Here is a 15,159-nt window from a genome sequence, read left to right on the forward strand (position 1 = left end):
TTATCTGTTAATAAATAGTTTATAGCCTAAACCAGTCTGGTAGAATAAACACCATCACTTTCCAAAGTCTAGAGAAAACATACAAGGGCTATTACATCTAGGAACCTAAATACAGTGACAAGGTCTTCTGTTCAACCCCTACCCTTGCTGGATTACCAAATATTGGGCTTACCAAGGTACACCCAACTACATGGGAAGTTAGGACTCACTTACAGGAGTGGTCTTTGATATTGAGCACCAGTAAATTGAGTAAAAGACCCCAAAACTTAATGCATAGCCCATTTACCCAAGTTCGGAGAGCTTTGGTGCAGGTTGCCAGAGCCAAGACCTGAGGATCCCCAAATATGCACAGGTGTACTGTTTACATTTAACAAGTTAAAACTGCGTAACTGATCAGTACAACTGTAAGGTTCACTCTCCTTACAGAGTTATCTAGTGCTGAGTGGGAAGAATGCCAGCTCCTGGTAAGAGGTCTACCTCTGCAGATTCCATTATTAAGCTAGACTGGCTGCTCAATCATCAACAATGCCCTCGATTACTGCATTTGACAATTGTGCATTTAAGAAGTTCTATTCAGATCAACATCTAAAATAATCAAACAAGCAGAGCCCTGTGGAGCCAAAAGTTAAATTAAAGCACAAACTTCAAATCCTTTCTATGAAATATACTGACAAAATACAGAATCTGTTCAAGGGGTCAATTTATTGCATTTGACAATTATACAATTATGTTACGATCCTGTTCAGACTAATGTCTGAAAAAAACAGTAAAAATTTTGTTAAACAACCACTGATAAAAGTAGATACTATCTGCATCAAAAAAATAATGGTCTACATGGCTGTTCAAGATCAAAATTGCAACTGTAATAAGGTAAATGTGTACCACACAAATTTATTTTAAACCCCATCGTTTTAAAAAAGCACATATCCAATATGATCTAATCCTCCATGTGCAGATCATCCTTAAATCACAAAGTATGCTGTTAATTTCTGTTGCATTCTACAAATGCAAGATGACATGAACCATGTAAAAAATCCAAGATACTTTCAGTCGCAAGGGTGTTAATTCTGTATCTAAGTCTCTAGATATTTGAAAACTTAGACTTTATCGCATCAATAAAGATTACATAGTATAACAAACACACTGTATTCTGGCCAAGAACACAGATGCATCAGGCATTTAATACAAAGGAGGAACACAACCCATGCATCTTTAAATTAGTGTTTTAACTATCAAACTACCCCCACCCCAAAATTATATATCCAAACACACACTTAGGCCACAACACAGTGAAGAAATGCAAATCCAGCAAATCTCAGAAAATACATGAAATCTGATTGCTCCTTTATGCTAAGGAGTCAATTCCACCCACAAACTGTAATTTGGGACAGCAAGGTCACAAACAAGATCTGTGGACCCCCTTTTAAAAACCAAACAGCATCACATAATCTAGTTTAATTGTTAAATGCAGCTATAAATCTAATTCCATTAAAATATTCTTTTTCCAAGGTTAAAAAGTGCTGCTCCAGGCGGTTAAAAAAAAACAAGCACTTCTTTCTTCTCCTGCAATATCCACGATAAAGCAGTATCATGTAATTACCACAGTTACTTATTTTTAGCACAGGAAAAATAAAGAGTAGCTTGGTCATCAATTTAACTGATGCATTAAAAAGCAAATATTTGTTGCCAATTCTGAAATCATTTAAAATTGAGCCCTGACTGAAGATATTCTGCACTCCTCCTGCCTCTCCCTAACCAGTTCTATGCCCAATTTCCATTTACAACTGTACATGAGAACTACCAAGTTCTTTTGTGATTTTTATGGTTAACAATGTAACCAGATTAAATAAAATCTTGCCATAGATTCAGGTTAGACATCTGTAATGAATTTGGTTCTTTGTCGCATTGGCGACTATAGCCCCAGCATACTCAGTCTCCCGCCACCCCCCCCCCCCCCCACAACTTGCATCGCTTACTCCTGGGAAACTTCAGCAGAAACCGCAGTTCCCTCAAAAGATCTCCTCTGTCCTGGTGTACTCTTTTACTGTCTCTGAAAGAGAAAAGCACATTTTAGATTTACAAATGCAAAATAAATTTGCTATTTTTTCTCCATTTATTCTACTCAAGGACATCAGGTCCATCATGGTAATGTTGTCACCCTGTATTATCATTCACCACTGGACTTCTCAAAATATAGATAATATAACATCCCCCGATATATACTTCTCTATGACCAGACTGATCAAAATATTCTGTTCCCTAGTCACTTTACAAAGATCCACTCAATATTAAAAACTTGATCAACACCACATGATCATTCTAGTCCCTCAGAGTTTTGTTGTCACAACTCAACAGTGCAATGGATTTCACACCAATTTTTTTTTTTTAATTCCCAGAGGCTGTAGAACTTTCCATCTGATCACAAGACTCCCTTTATTTGGAATATCTAATTTAGATAATAACATGTAGTTGTCGATGTGAGGGAAAGTTCTGGAATTCTCAATAACACACGTTCACAAAACTTTTCAAAACAAAAAACTTGCTCTAAAATTGAGAGGGAGCACGATACCACCCCCCCCCCCCCCCCACCCTTGCCATACCGAGCTCTTGATCTCAATCCTGTATGGTGCAGAAAGCATCAAACAGATGCCAAACAATTTTCCACAGCTGTAGCCAATGTAAAACATTAAGACTGTGGAAAAATCAGATGATGAATTTCTAACAAGATCAAATCTGCTTCCTTACACCCAACCCAGTAATTTCTGCAAGTCAAAGAAATGCTCAGTACTCACCATTTAAAAAGATGGAGGTTAAAATGGTTTACTTATAAAATGGATAGTGATGCTATAGTGAAACAGTGGGTCACTTATAACCCAGTTCCAGGGGACAAAACCATTTTCAACACAGGGGCAGGAATAAGGGTGCGGAAACAATATTTAAAATTTATTTTCCAGGCAGCACCAGAGTGGCAGGATGCAGAATCAACTACCCCACTAAGGTTCCGACCTTAGCCACAGCACGACGTGAAAACGACCAGTTCATAACAGCATCCGCAGAGGCTGGTCACCGTTGGTGTGTGTAGCCCAAGGAGGTAAAAAAGGAGTTTATCCGATTAAGAAAGTTAGTATCCACCTTTTTTCTTCCCAATTTTGAATAGTCTTTTTTTTTTAAAGATAATGATTCAGTGTATTTGGGTGGGGCAAACAGAAGAGGAAAAGGAAGGTGTTGCGCTTCCATTTCTTTCGCAGCTTGTTACCATCAATAAGTTGTACTGCTCTTTTATTCCCTTATTAGTTTGGTGAAAACTATTTTCACCAAACTACTACAAGGTACACTGAATTGTAACCAAGAAATCTTGACTCAATAATGTAGTTATATTAATACAGTTAAATGGTGCATTTCCATCCTGACATATGTGCCTCAGGCAAAGCTTATGGCCAGTGATGAAGAGCAGATAGACGTGCATGATATTATGAATCAAAATTTTCTACAGTACTTTCCTACAATCACTTTCCTCCATTCATTTGCCTAACCGTTCAAACCTCCATCCCCCATGGTTCAGGATCAGATATGTAGTTTCTCTAATCTTTCCTTACAGCTCATCCCCTTTATACCTGGGTTCAGTCTCCTTACTCTTTTATGCACCCTGTCCAATACATCACTTTTGTTATGCAAGGGCCAAACAGTTCATTGTTGTTCATCTTTAAATGAGGTCTTTATTGTACAGTACCTGTTTCATTATTTCATCTCTTGTAGTGAAATGTGGTGCATCTTCAACATCAACTCCATCTGCCATTTCCAACACCTTCTCCATTAGCTCCTCATTATAACTAAAAACAATAAATAGAAATTACACCACAGAGTGAGGTCATTCATCCAATCAAACCTGTGAATCAAATTCTTTTAAAAAGGAAAATATATTCTATTGAATCACCTCCAAACATTCCTAGTTTTACAAATACATACATACAATTGCAGCATTTCTGAGTCACCTCTTGCTGGTTTGTTTTATGCCTCGGGTGAGAAACACCCTGAAAGCAAAACATTGAATATAAAACTCGGATTCTTGGCACAATGAGTGGGAAATAAGGCACATGTGGTGCCCATATCTCCATTTATGATGTGGTCCCCTTGAATATATACCTGACTGACACTGCTAATGAGAGCAATGAATTGTGTTCTGAATCCTTTGGGCCCTCAAGGTTAATAACCCTGAGTAATAACCCTGAGTAATAACCCTGAGTAATAACCCTGAGTAATAACCCTGAGTAATAACCCTGAGTAACCGAGTACTGGGAGGGAAGAGCCAGCACCAGGCCTCGCTGTGCAGCAAATCTCAAGTAAGACCCTGGTCCGTTTGTGTAGAAATCCAACCGGAGCTGCTGTCCAGGGAGACACAGTGATTCCCAGACACCCGGAGCACTTTCCGTGAACAGTCGACTGTTCCCGAGGGTAGTTCGGAACAGCAGCTTTGGTCAAATGGCCCCCTTGCTCCCTCTCTCCCTGGCCCCCAACTCTCGAATACTCTCCTCGCTGCCTCTCTCTCCGAACCCCCGCCCCAACCCCGAGCCAGACCCTCATCCCACTCTCTTCCCCCCCTCTTCACTCATATTCTCTCTCTCCCTCTCTCTCTCTTTCCCCCGCCCTCGAGCACTCCACTCGTCCTCACTCTCTCCCCGACCCGAGCGCCCACTCCTCCACCCTCTCTCTCCCCCCTCGCTCCCCCTCCCCCGTCTCTCTCCTCTCTCCCCCCTCCCCCTCCCCCGTCTCTCTCCTCTCTCCTCTCTCCCCCCTCCCCCGTCTCTCTCCTCTCTCCCCCCTCCCCCGTCTCTCTCCCCCCTCCCCCGTCTCTCTCCCCCCTCCCCCTCCCCCTCCACTCTCCCCCTCCCTCCTCCCCCTCCCACCCCGTCTCTCCCTCCCTCCTCCCCCTCCCACCCCGTCTCTCCCCCCCTCCCTCCCCCCCTCCCTCCCACCCCGTCTCTCCCCCCCTCCCTCCTCCCCCTCCCACCCCGTCCCTCTCTCCCCTCCCCCTCCCCCCAGTCTCTCCCCTCCCCCTCCCCCCAGTCTCTCCCCTCCCCCTCCCCCCAGTCTCTCCCCTCCCCCTCCCCCCAGTCTCTCCCCTCCCCCTCCCCCCAGTCTCTCCCCTCCCCCTCCCCCCAGTCTCTCCCCTCCCCCTCCCCCCAGTCTCTCCCCTCCCCCTCCCCCCAGTCTCTCCCCTCCCCCTCCCCCCAGTCTCTCCCCTCCCCCTCCCCCCAGTCTCTCCCCTCCCCCTCCTCCCAGTCTCTCCCCTCCCCCTCCTCCCAGTCTCTCCCCTCCCCCTCCTCCCAGTCTCTCCCCTCCCCCTCCTCCCAGTCTCTCCCCTCCCCCTCCTCCCAGTCTCTCCCCTCCCCCTCCTCCCAGTCTCTCCCCTCCCCCTCCTCCCAGTCTCTCCCCTCCCCCTCCTCCCAGTCTCTCCCCTCCCCCTCCTCCCAGTCTCTCCCCTCCCCCTCCTCCCAGTCTCTCCCCTCCCCCTCCTCCCAGTCTCTCCCCTCCCCCTCCTCCCAGTCTCTCCCCTCCCCCTCCTCCCAGTCTCTCCCCTCCCCCTCCTCCCAGTCTCTCCCCTCCCCCTCCTCCCAGTCTCTCCCCTCCCCCTCCTCCCAGTCTCTCCCCTCCCCCTCCTCCCAGTCTCTCCCCTCCCCCTCCTCCCAGTCTCTCCCCTCCCCCTCCTCCCAGTCTCTCCCCTCCCCCTCCTCCCAGTCTCTCCCCTCCCCCTCCTCCCAGTCTCTCCCCTCCCCCTCCTCCCAGTCTCTCCCCTCCCCCTCCTCCCAGTCTCTCCCCTCCCCCTCCTCCCAGTCTCTCCCCTCCCCCTCCTCCCAGTCTCTCCCCTCCCCCTCCTCCCAGTCTCTCCCCTCCCCCTCCTCCCAGTCTCTCCCCTCCCCCTCCTCCCAGTCTCTCCCCTCCCCCTCCTCCCAGTCTCTCCCCTCCCCCTCCTCCCAGTCTCTCCCCTCCCCCTCCTCCCAGTCTCTCCCCTCCCCCTCCTCCCAGTCTCTCCCCTCCCCCTCCTCCCAGTCTCTCCCCTCCCCCTCCTCCCAGTCTCTCCCCTCCCCCTCCTCCCAGTCTCTCCCCTCCCCCTCCTCCCAGTCTCTCCCCTCCCCCTCCTCCCAGTCTCTCCCCTCCCCCTCCTCCCAGTCTCTCCCCTCCCCCTCCTCCCAGTCTCTCCCCTCCCCCTCCTCCCAGTCTCTCCCCTCCCCCTCCTCCCAGTCTCTCCCCTCCCCCTCCTCCCAGTCTCTCCCCTCCCCCTCCTCCCAGTCTCTCCCCTCCCCCTCCTCCCAGTCTCTCCCCTCCCCCTCCTCCCAGTCTCTCCCCTCCCCCTCCTCCCAGTCTCTCCCCTCCCCCTCCTCCCAGTCTCTCCCCTCCCCCTCCTCCCAGTCTCTCCCCTCCCCCTCCTCCCAGTCTCTCCCCTCCCCCTCCTCCCAGTCTCTCCCCTCCCCCTCCTCCCAGTCTCTCCCCTCCCCCTCCTCCCAGTCTCTCCCCTCCCCCTCCTCCCAGTCTCTCCCCTCCCCCTCCTCCGTCTCTCCCCTCCCCCTCCTCCCAGTCTCTCCCCTCCCCCTCCTCCGTCTCTCCCCTCCCCCTCCTCCCAGTCTCTCCCCTCCCCCTCCTCCCAGTCTCTCCCCTCCCCCTCCTCCCAGTCTCTCCCCTCCCCCTCCTCCCAGTCTCTCCCCTCCCCCTCCTCCCAGTCTCTCCCCTCCCCCTCCTCCCAGTCTCTCCCCTCCCCCTCCTCCCAGTCTCTCCCCTCCCCCTCCTCCCAGTCTCTCCCCTCCCCCTCCTCCCAGTCTCTCCCCTCCCCCTCCTCCCAGTCTCTCCCCTCCCCCTCCTCCCAGTCTCTCCCCTCCCCCTCCTCCCAGTCTCTCCCCTCCCCCTCCTCCCAGTCTCTCCCCTCCCCCTCCTCCCAGTCTCTCCCCTCCCCCTCCTCCCAGTCTCTCCCCTCCCCCTCCTCCCAGTCTCTCCCCTCCCCCTCCTCCCAGTCTCTCCCCTCCCCCTCCTCCCAGTCTCTCCCCTCCCCCTCCTCCCAGTCTCTCCCCTCCCCCTCCTCCCAGTCTCTCCCCTCCCCCTCCTCCCAGTCTCTCCCCTCCCCCTCCTCCCAGTCTCTCCCCTCCCCCTCCTCCCAGTCTCTCCCCTCCCCCTCCTCCCAGTCTCTCCCCTCCCCCTCCTCCCAGTCTCTCCCCTCCCCCTCCTCCCAGTCTCTCCCCTCCCCCTCCTCCCAGTCTCTCCCCTCCCCCTCCTCCCAGTCTCTCCCCTCCCCCTCCTCCCAGTCTCTCCCCTCCCCCTCCTCCCAGTCTCTCCCCTCCCCCTCCTCCCAGTCTCTCCCCTCCTCCCAGTCTCTCCCCTCCTCCCAGTCTCTCCCCTCCTCCCAGTCTCTCCCCTCCTCCCAGTCTCTCCCCTCCTCCCAGTCTCTCCCCTCCTCCCAGTCTCTCCCCTCCTCCCAGTCTCTCCCCTCCTCCCAGTCTCTCCCCTCCTCCCAGTCTCTCCCCTCCCCCCAGTCTCTCCCCTCCTCCCAGTCTCTCCCCTCCTCCCAGTCTCTCCCCTCCCCCTCCTCCCAGTCTCTCCCCTCCCCCTCCTCCCAGTCTCTCCCCTCCCCCTCCTCCCAGTCTCTCCCCTCCCCCTCCTCCCAGTCTCTCCCCTCCCCCTCCTCCCAGTCTCTCCCCTCCCCCTCCTCCTTCCCCGTATCTTCCTTCCCGTCTCCTTGTCTCTCCCCTCCCCCTCCTCTCCCCCTTCGTCTGTCCCCTCCCCTGCCCTCCTCCCTCCCCCCCCCCCACCTCCTCTCTCCCCCCCCCTCCCTCTCCCTCTCTCCCCCCCCCCCCTCCCCTCTCTCCCCCCCCCCCTCCCCTCTCTCCCCTCCCTCTCTCCCCTCTCTCCCCCCCCTCCCCTCTCTCCCCTCCCCCTCTCCCCTCCCCCTCTCCCCTCCCTCTCTCCCCCCCCTCCCCTCCCCCCCTCCCCTCCCTCTCTCCCCTCCCTCTCTCCCCCCCCTCCCCTCCCTCTCTCCCCCCCCTCCCCTCCCTCTCTCCCCCCCCTCCCCTCCCTCTCTCCCCCCTCTCCCCTCCCTCTCTCCCCCCTCTCCCCTCCCTCTCTCTCTCTCCCCCCTCTCCCCTCCCTCTCTCTCTCTCCCCCCTCTCCCCTCCCTCTCTCTCTCTCCCCCCTAGCCCCCCCCCTCCCTCTCTCTCCCTCCCTCTCTCCTCCCCCCCCTCCCTCCCCCCCTCCCTCCCCCCCTCCCCCCCCCCTCCCCTCCCTCTCCCTCCCTCCCTCCCTCTCTCTCCCTCCCTCCCTCCCTCCCTCCCCTCCCCCTCTTTCCCCTAGCCCCCGCCCCCCCCCTCTTTCCCCTAGCCCCCGCCCCCCCCCTCTTTCCCCTAGCCCCCGCCCCCCCCCTCTTTCCCCTAGCCCCCGCCCCCCCCCTCTTTCCCCTAGCCCCCGCCCCCCCCCCTCTTTCCCCTAGCCCCCGCCCCCCTCTCTTTCCCCTAGCCCCCGAGCCCCGGCCTCTCTTACCGGCAGCCCATGAAGACGTGGTTGGACCAGACCATGGAGAGCGCGACCAGGTAATCCATGCGATCCTGCGGATAGCCGGACAGATTCCTGACCAGAAAGTCCCTGCGCGCCCGCCAGTGCTTGTCGCTCTCCCACAGACCCCGCAGCCCCTCCACCGTGTCCGCGATCTCCCGGTTCTGCTTCAAGAAATCCTCCAGTCCGTCCGCCATCTTCCAACGGTCGCCGGGCCACTCTCCCGGCCTGCACCGCGAGCAGGAGGCGGGGCCTCAGTGCGGGGCTGGCGGCTCCCTCAGCCCAGTCAATCTCTATCATACCTGCAGAAGGCACCCTCTGTAATCACACACCAGGGCTTCCTATTCACTCTCAGGTTTCAACAATCACCTGGTTTTTTTACATATATATATATATATATACACACACATAGATTTATTTATATGCATATTTACATGCACACATTTATGTTACTCTTTTAATTCAACAATAAGGAGACACCATCAAACAAAAGATTTAACAAAAGTGCCCCCTTTTTTTTTTAAGAGGGGCACAACTAATAAAACCCAAATCATAAAAAAGGACAAAAGGAAACTTAACTTAAATAATATAATGTTGTGGCTAGCATCCACCACGCACTGCGGTCCCTGCGGTGCCCACCAGTCGCAGAAGGCCTCAAGTGCACTGGCGGACACCAGCTCGTTCTCCAGGGCCATCCCGGTGCCCAGAACATTTATGTTACTAATGAGAAAGAACTTGCATTTATTTAAGGCCTTTCACATCCTCAGGAGGTCTCAAAGTGCTTTGTAACCTATTTTGAAGTCTAGTTACTGTTATTTTGTCAAGTGTAAGCAATCTTACAGCACCAGGTTATAGTCCAACAGTTTTATTTGAAAATCACAAGCTTTCGGAGCTTACCTGACGAAGGAGGTAAGCTTGTGATTTTCAAATAAAACTGTTGGACTATAACCTGGTGTTGTAAGATTCCTTACATTTGTCCACCCCAGTCCATCACCGGCATCTCCACATCATGTTATTTTGTCGACAGACATGGCAGCCAAGTTGCACATGGCAAGGTGCCATAAACAACCTGAATTAAATGACCAGTTAATCTGGTTTAGTGATGTTGGTTGAGGGATGAGTGTTCGCTAAGACACTGGAAGAATGTTTATGTTTAACTCATTTTGATACATCTCACTCTTAAAACAGCTCCATATGTTAAAATGAATTTCTGATTAATCTCCCTTTTTGATCATAAATCCACACCTTTAAACTCCCGCTCCACAATAAGGTAAGTAACAAATATTTAAACGTTAAACTTACCTTTTGGGTGGAGCCTGCAGCATTCCGTTTAAGTACTGCTGGGTTGGATGCTGAGGCCTGAGAAAACGGACCGCAGCATACACGGCACACCTTTGGTCACTTGCAAATACATTTCTGAAATGGGCCTGAAACAGGTGTTATTCACGCGGCTCTCGCCTCACTGCAGCGAGAGTATTCCGCTGCAATGAGTCGCCATAATTAAAATATCGACGAACGGGAACGTGATAGGTTGGAGCTGGGAATTATACTCGGCTAACTTTAATCCTTTGCCCGGCCCTTACCTGCCCGTCTGGGGGGGGGGGGGGGGGGGTTTAAAATCAAAGCCATAGAATACAAGAGTAAAGGAGTAATGATAAAGTTTTTCAAAACATTGATTAGGCCATAGTTAGAATACGTCATGCAGTTTTGGGTACCTTATAATAGAGAGGGAATTAAAGCCATAGGAAGAATACAGTGTAGATTTACCAGCATGATGCCAAGGATGGGAACTATAACTATGAGGACAGATCAGAGATACTGGGATTATTTTCACTGGAGCAGTGAATAGAGGTTTTAAAAATTGTGAAGTATTTTGATAGTTGGAACTCAAAGAGTGGTCATCGATTTAAAATTATCACTAAGAAACTGAGGACAGAGGGTTGTTGGAGCAGGAATGCTTTGCATAGAGAGTGGTCGAGGCAGACCCCATTGTATCTTTTAGGAGAAAATTGGATAAATATTTGAACTAGAGGAACATACACAGCTATTGGGAGAGTGTGGGGCAGTGGGATTATTTTTGGGATGCTCCAGCAAAGATGCAATGGTCCAAATGATGTCTTTCTGTGCTGCAAGCATTTATGTTGCAATCAAAACCTTTTGTTTCACTGTCTCTGGACAGAACTCATGCAAACCTCTTTCTAAACGTTTTCACTTCAATTGCACACCCCTTCTCCGCGCACACTTTTCCAATCTCTCCTTGGAACAGGATAACCTCTCATCATGAGCAATGTCACGAGAGATTTACTAGTATATAGAAAAGTTTTGAGCCTGATGCAAATATGTCATACTCGAGATATTACATAAGAACATAAGAAATAGGAGCAGGAGTAGGCCAATCGGCCCCTCGAGCCTGCTCCGCCATTCAATAAGATCATGGCTGATCTGATCCCAACCACAAATCTAAATTCATGTCCAATTTCCTGCCCACTCCCCGTAACCCATAATTCCCTTTACTTCTAGGAAACTGTCTATTTCTGTTTTAAATTTATTTAATGATGTAGCTTCCACAGCTTCCTGGGGCAGCAAATTCCACAGACCTACTACCCTCTGAGTGAAGAAGTTTCTCCTCATCTCAGTTTTGAAAGAGCAGCCCCTTATTCTAAGATTATGCCCCCTAGTTCTAGTTTCACCCATCCTTGGGAACATCCTTACCGCATCCACCCGATCAAGCCCCTTCACAATCTTATATGTTTCAATAAGATCGCCTCTCATTCTTCTGAACTCCAATGAGTAGAGTCCCAATCTACTCAACCTCTCCTCATATGTCCGCACCCTCATCCCCGGGATTAACCGAGTGAACCTTCTTTGTACTGCCTCGAGAGCAAGTATGTCTTTTCTTAAGTATGGACACCAAAACTGTATGCAGTATTCCAGGTGCGGTCTCACCAATACCTTATATAACTGCAGCAATACCTCCCTGTTTTTATATTCTATCCCCCTAGCAATAAAAGCCAACATTCCGTTGGCCTTCTTGATCACCTGCTGCACCTGCATACTAACTTTTTGATTTTCTTGCACTAGAACCCCCAAATCCCTTTGTACTGCAGTACTTTCCAGTTTCTTGCCATTAAGATAATAACTTGCTCTCTGATTTTTCCTGCCAAAGTGCATAACCTCACATTTTCCAATATTGTATTGCATCTGCCAAATCTCCGCCCACTCACCCAGCCTGTCTATATCCCCTTGTAGGTTTTTTATGTCCTCCTCACTCTCTACTTTCCCTCCCATCTTTCTATCATCTGCAAACTTTGATACGTTACACTCGGTCCCCTCCTCCAAATCATTAATATAGATTGTAAAGAGTTGGGGACCCAGCACCAACCCCTGCGGAACACCACTGGCTACTGGTTGCCAGTCCGAGAATGAACCATTTATCCCAACTCTCTGCTTCCTGTTAGATAACCAATCCTCCACCCATGCCAGAATATTAGCCCCAATCCAGTGATTCTTTATCTTGAGCAATAATCTTTTATGTGGCACCTTGTCGAATGCCTTCTGGAAGTCTAAATACACTACGTCCACTGCTTCCCCTTTATCCACCCTGTACGTTATGTCCTCAAAGAACTCAAGCAAATTTGTCAGACATGACTTACCCTTCGTAAAGCCATGCTGACTTTGTCCTATTAAATTATGTTTATCCAAATGTTCCGCCACTGTCTCCTTAATAATAGACTCCAAAATTTTACCCACCACAGATGTTAGGCTAACTGGTCTATAATTTCCAGCCTTCTGCCTACTACCCTTTTTAAATAAGGGTGTTACATTAGCAGTTTTCCAATCTGCCGGGACCTTTGCCGAGTCCAGAGAATTTTGGAAAATTATTACCAAAGCATCCACAATCCCTACTGCCACTTCCCTCAAGACCCTAGGATGTAAGCCATCAGGTCCAGGGGATTTATCCGCCTTGAGTCCCATTAATTTACTGAGTACCAATTCCTTAGTGATTTTAATCGTATTTAGCTCCTCCCCCCCTAGAGCCCACTCCAGACATCACACAATACAAAACAAACTTAAAATATGAGAAATAAAGCCAATCACTTTGTACTTCTGACCCGGTGCTTGAAAGTTGTAAGCAATTTACAAGCCTTAATCAAACAACCATAGGTTGTCGGCCCCTTGGCCATTGTTGCAGCCTCAAAAATGTAGGGGTGGGTGTGTTCTTCCTGAGGTCGGAATGGGCGGTGTCCCTTGCCCTCAATAAGGGGCTCACGGTGGGCTGGAGTTTTCTGCCGGTGGACCCTCTAGAGGCAACCGTGCAGAGGGACGTGTTATCAAATGTCCCGCCCTTTATGCCTAATGAGCTCCTCCTCCCCCACTTCCGTCAACTGAGTGAGGTGAGGTCAGGGGTGGCACCGCTCCCGCTGGGCTTCAGGGAGAACAGCCTCCATCAGGTCTTCTCCTAAAAGAGAAGAAAAGAAAAATATCAAACAACCATTAAACTATAATTGACCTGAGGCTGTGTTCAATACACAACAATCAGATTTTGCGTATAAACAGCACACAGTGTTTTATTACTATCAATTTTCAAAGTAAAAGCACCCACAATTTACCATTAGAGCTGTTAAGGCCAGAGAGCAGGGGATTTGTTTTAGACTGGTCTAACTTTAAACTTGAAATCAAAGACATCAAGTGTGTCAGGTAGGTAATTTACTACTTTCTGGCACACCAACTGACTTGGGAATTCCTCTGGATAAATCCTCAGAGGGATTGTATTTCGCTCAGGTCATCCTGACCCAGACAAGGGCTTCAAAAAGCACAAAATATCACTTTTGCTTTCTCTGTTAGTTCTTGATCTACTAGTCATGATGCAAAATCAGACTTATTTGTGTTCCACGAGGACACCATGATCAGTTGGCTCATAAATAAAAACTCATCACAGTTTTAGCCATGCATTAATATCATAAACAAAACAAATTTTCTGATGAAGCTTTATTGTTTCAAAATAATTTTGATCGAGGCAGCACAGCTTGGCAATTTGCAGCCTCACAATGTGCCACCGAGTGATGGTTCATGTCCACCATCTCCCACATGCTAAGCTCCTGATCTCAAATGTGCTTCTGTGGGGAGACCTGAGTGGAGGCCAAGTAGCTGCCACAGGAAGAGAGGAGCAACGGGAAATACAGTCACCCACAAGGGCCACACTGTCTTGCACCTCTGAACAACTGGCTATAAAGTAATATTAGCAGAAGGCTAGGAGCAACAAAATAGTTTGTCCTATTGCCTGGAGAAGGTGTGTTGTACAAATAGAGTACAGAAAAAAGAGTGAAAATAAAAACAATTTGATCATTTTAGCATTTTGGCATCTTATTGATTTGTTATTAAACAGGATTATTCACAAAAAGAGTTATTTACAGAACCAAGTATTATAGGTGAGATATTGAACAGTTCAATACAGAACCAGATCTCTGGAAACAGTTCACAAGGGGTTAAACAAACAAACCAATCAGACAAATCCCTTTTAGAAGTGTTTGAGCATATTTACTAACAAGAATCAGATAACATAGGTGATGAATGTAGCTTCAGTTTTTCTTTATCAGTTCAAGAGTTTTTATATGAAATTGTAACCAAGATCCTACTAGGGGCTCCTTATGGTTAATTGTGTATGCAACACATGTGTGCTGCTGAGCTGGGCAGGTCAGAAAGACTCAAGGTTGAGCCTTGGTCTGTGCTGAGTTAAGTGATCTCAGCTAACACAATAGTGAAGTAGCACAGTTTACTTGGCATTCAATTGCAAGGTAATGGAAAATTAGCCAAGGTTTAGTGGCCGTTAATCAGGAACGGGGTTTGCCTTGCAGAGGTCCCATGCAAAGGTTCGACTTAGGGCCTCTACATTTTACTAGGCAATGATACTAAATACCCCCTACGTAATCTGGTGTTAAATCCACACACGTACAATTGTAAAAAGGCAAGTTTGCAATAGGTAATATCAAAATAGTTGACAACATGAACAGGGATCAGTTATTACTATTGCGTAGATGTTCTTTCAATTAAAAGGAATCAACTGTGAAATGTACTTCATTGGCTGTAAAGTGCTTTGGGATGTCCTGAGGTTCTGACGGCTGCTATATATATGCAAGTTTTTTCTATTTTTTACAATAATTATTATATGTTCATCTAGATTCCCGGTGTCAGCAGTGTGAGTAAGGTAGTGCTGCTGAATCGCATTTTGTGGATTTCAATACACTGGGAATTGGGTATAAATAAGACATATGTTAGCAAAATGATTTAAGGGCTTTTCATTCTCTGTGGTGATAGGTTTGCTTCTCAGTGTGATTTTTCACAGGAAATCTCTGTGAGGAACATTTAAATTTTCAAGGCAGTTGTTAACATAGCTGAAAGTATTTGAACAAATTAACACACATTAATGTCTGCATTAGTTTTCTCAGAATTCATGCCTCAAATATTAAAATAATTGTTTCTCCCCTTTTTTTATTTTATGATGTGGAGATGCCGGTGATGGACTGGGGTTGACAATTGTAAACAATTTTACAACACCAAGTTATAGTCCAGCAATTTTATTTTAAATTCACAAGCTTTCGGAGATTTTCTCCTTCCTCAGGTAAATGT

The 15,159-nt window shown here is 48.9% G+C and overlaps 1 protein-coding gene across 1 annotated transcript; it reads right to left on the reverse strand.

Moving 5' to 3' along the window:
- Positions 1-683: 683 nt before the first annotated feature.
- cdkn2aipnl (CDKN2A interacting protein N-terminal like) lies at positions 684-8,779 on the reverse strand. Its single transcript, XM_067995814.1, has 3 exons — positions 8,521-8,779; positions 3,731-3,830; positions 684-2,050 (listed from the first exon to the last, which is right to left on the reverse strand). The coding sequence occupies exons 1-3, from the start codon at positions 8,727-8,729 to the stop codon at positions 2,042-2,044; spliced, it is 318 nt and encodes a 105-aa protein (XP_067851915.1). The 5' UTR covers positions 8,730-8,779; the 3' UTR covers positions 684-2,041.
- Positions 8,780-15,159: the final 6,380 nt, after the last annotated feature.

The sequence above is a fragment of the Heptranchias perlo genome, chromosome 14, assembly GCF_035084215.1.
Source record: "Heptranchias perlo isolate sHepPer1 chromosome 14, sHepPer1.hap1, whole genome shotgun sequence".
NCBI classification, from domain to species: Eukaryota; Metazoa; Chordata; class Chondrichthyes; order Hexanchiformes; family Hexanchidae; genus Heptranchias; species Heptranchias perlo.

What these genes read in the sequence shown, in the direction of transcription:
- cdkn2aipnl (XM_067995814.1), bottom strand. Translation starts at nt 8,729, where the DNA reads ATGGCGGACGGACTGGAGGATTTCTTGAAGCAGAACCGGGAGATCGCG. An exon ending in CACGTCTTCATGGGCTGCCG is followed by an intron (nt 3,831 to 8,520) that starts GTAAGAGAGGCC and finishes TATTGTTTTTAG; the next exon opens with TTATAATGAGGAGCTAATGG.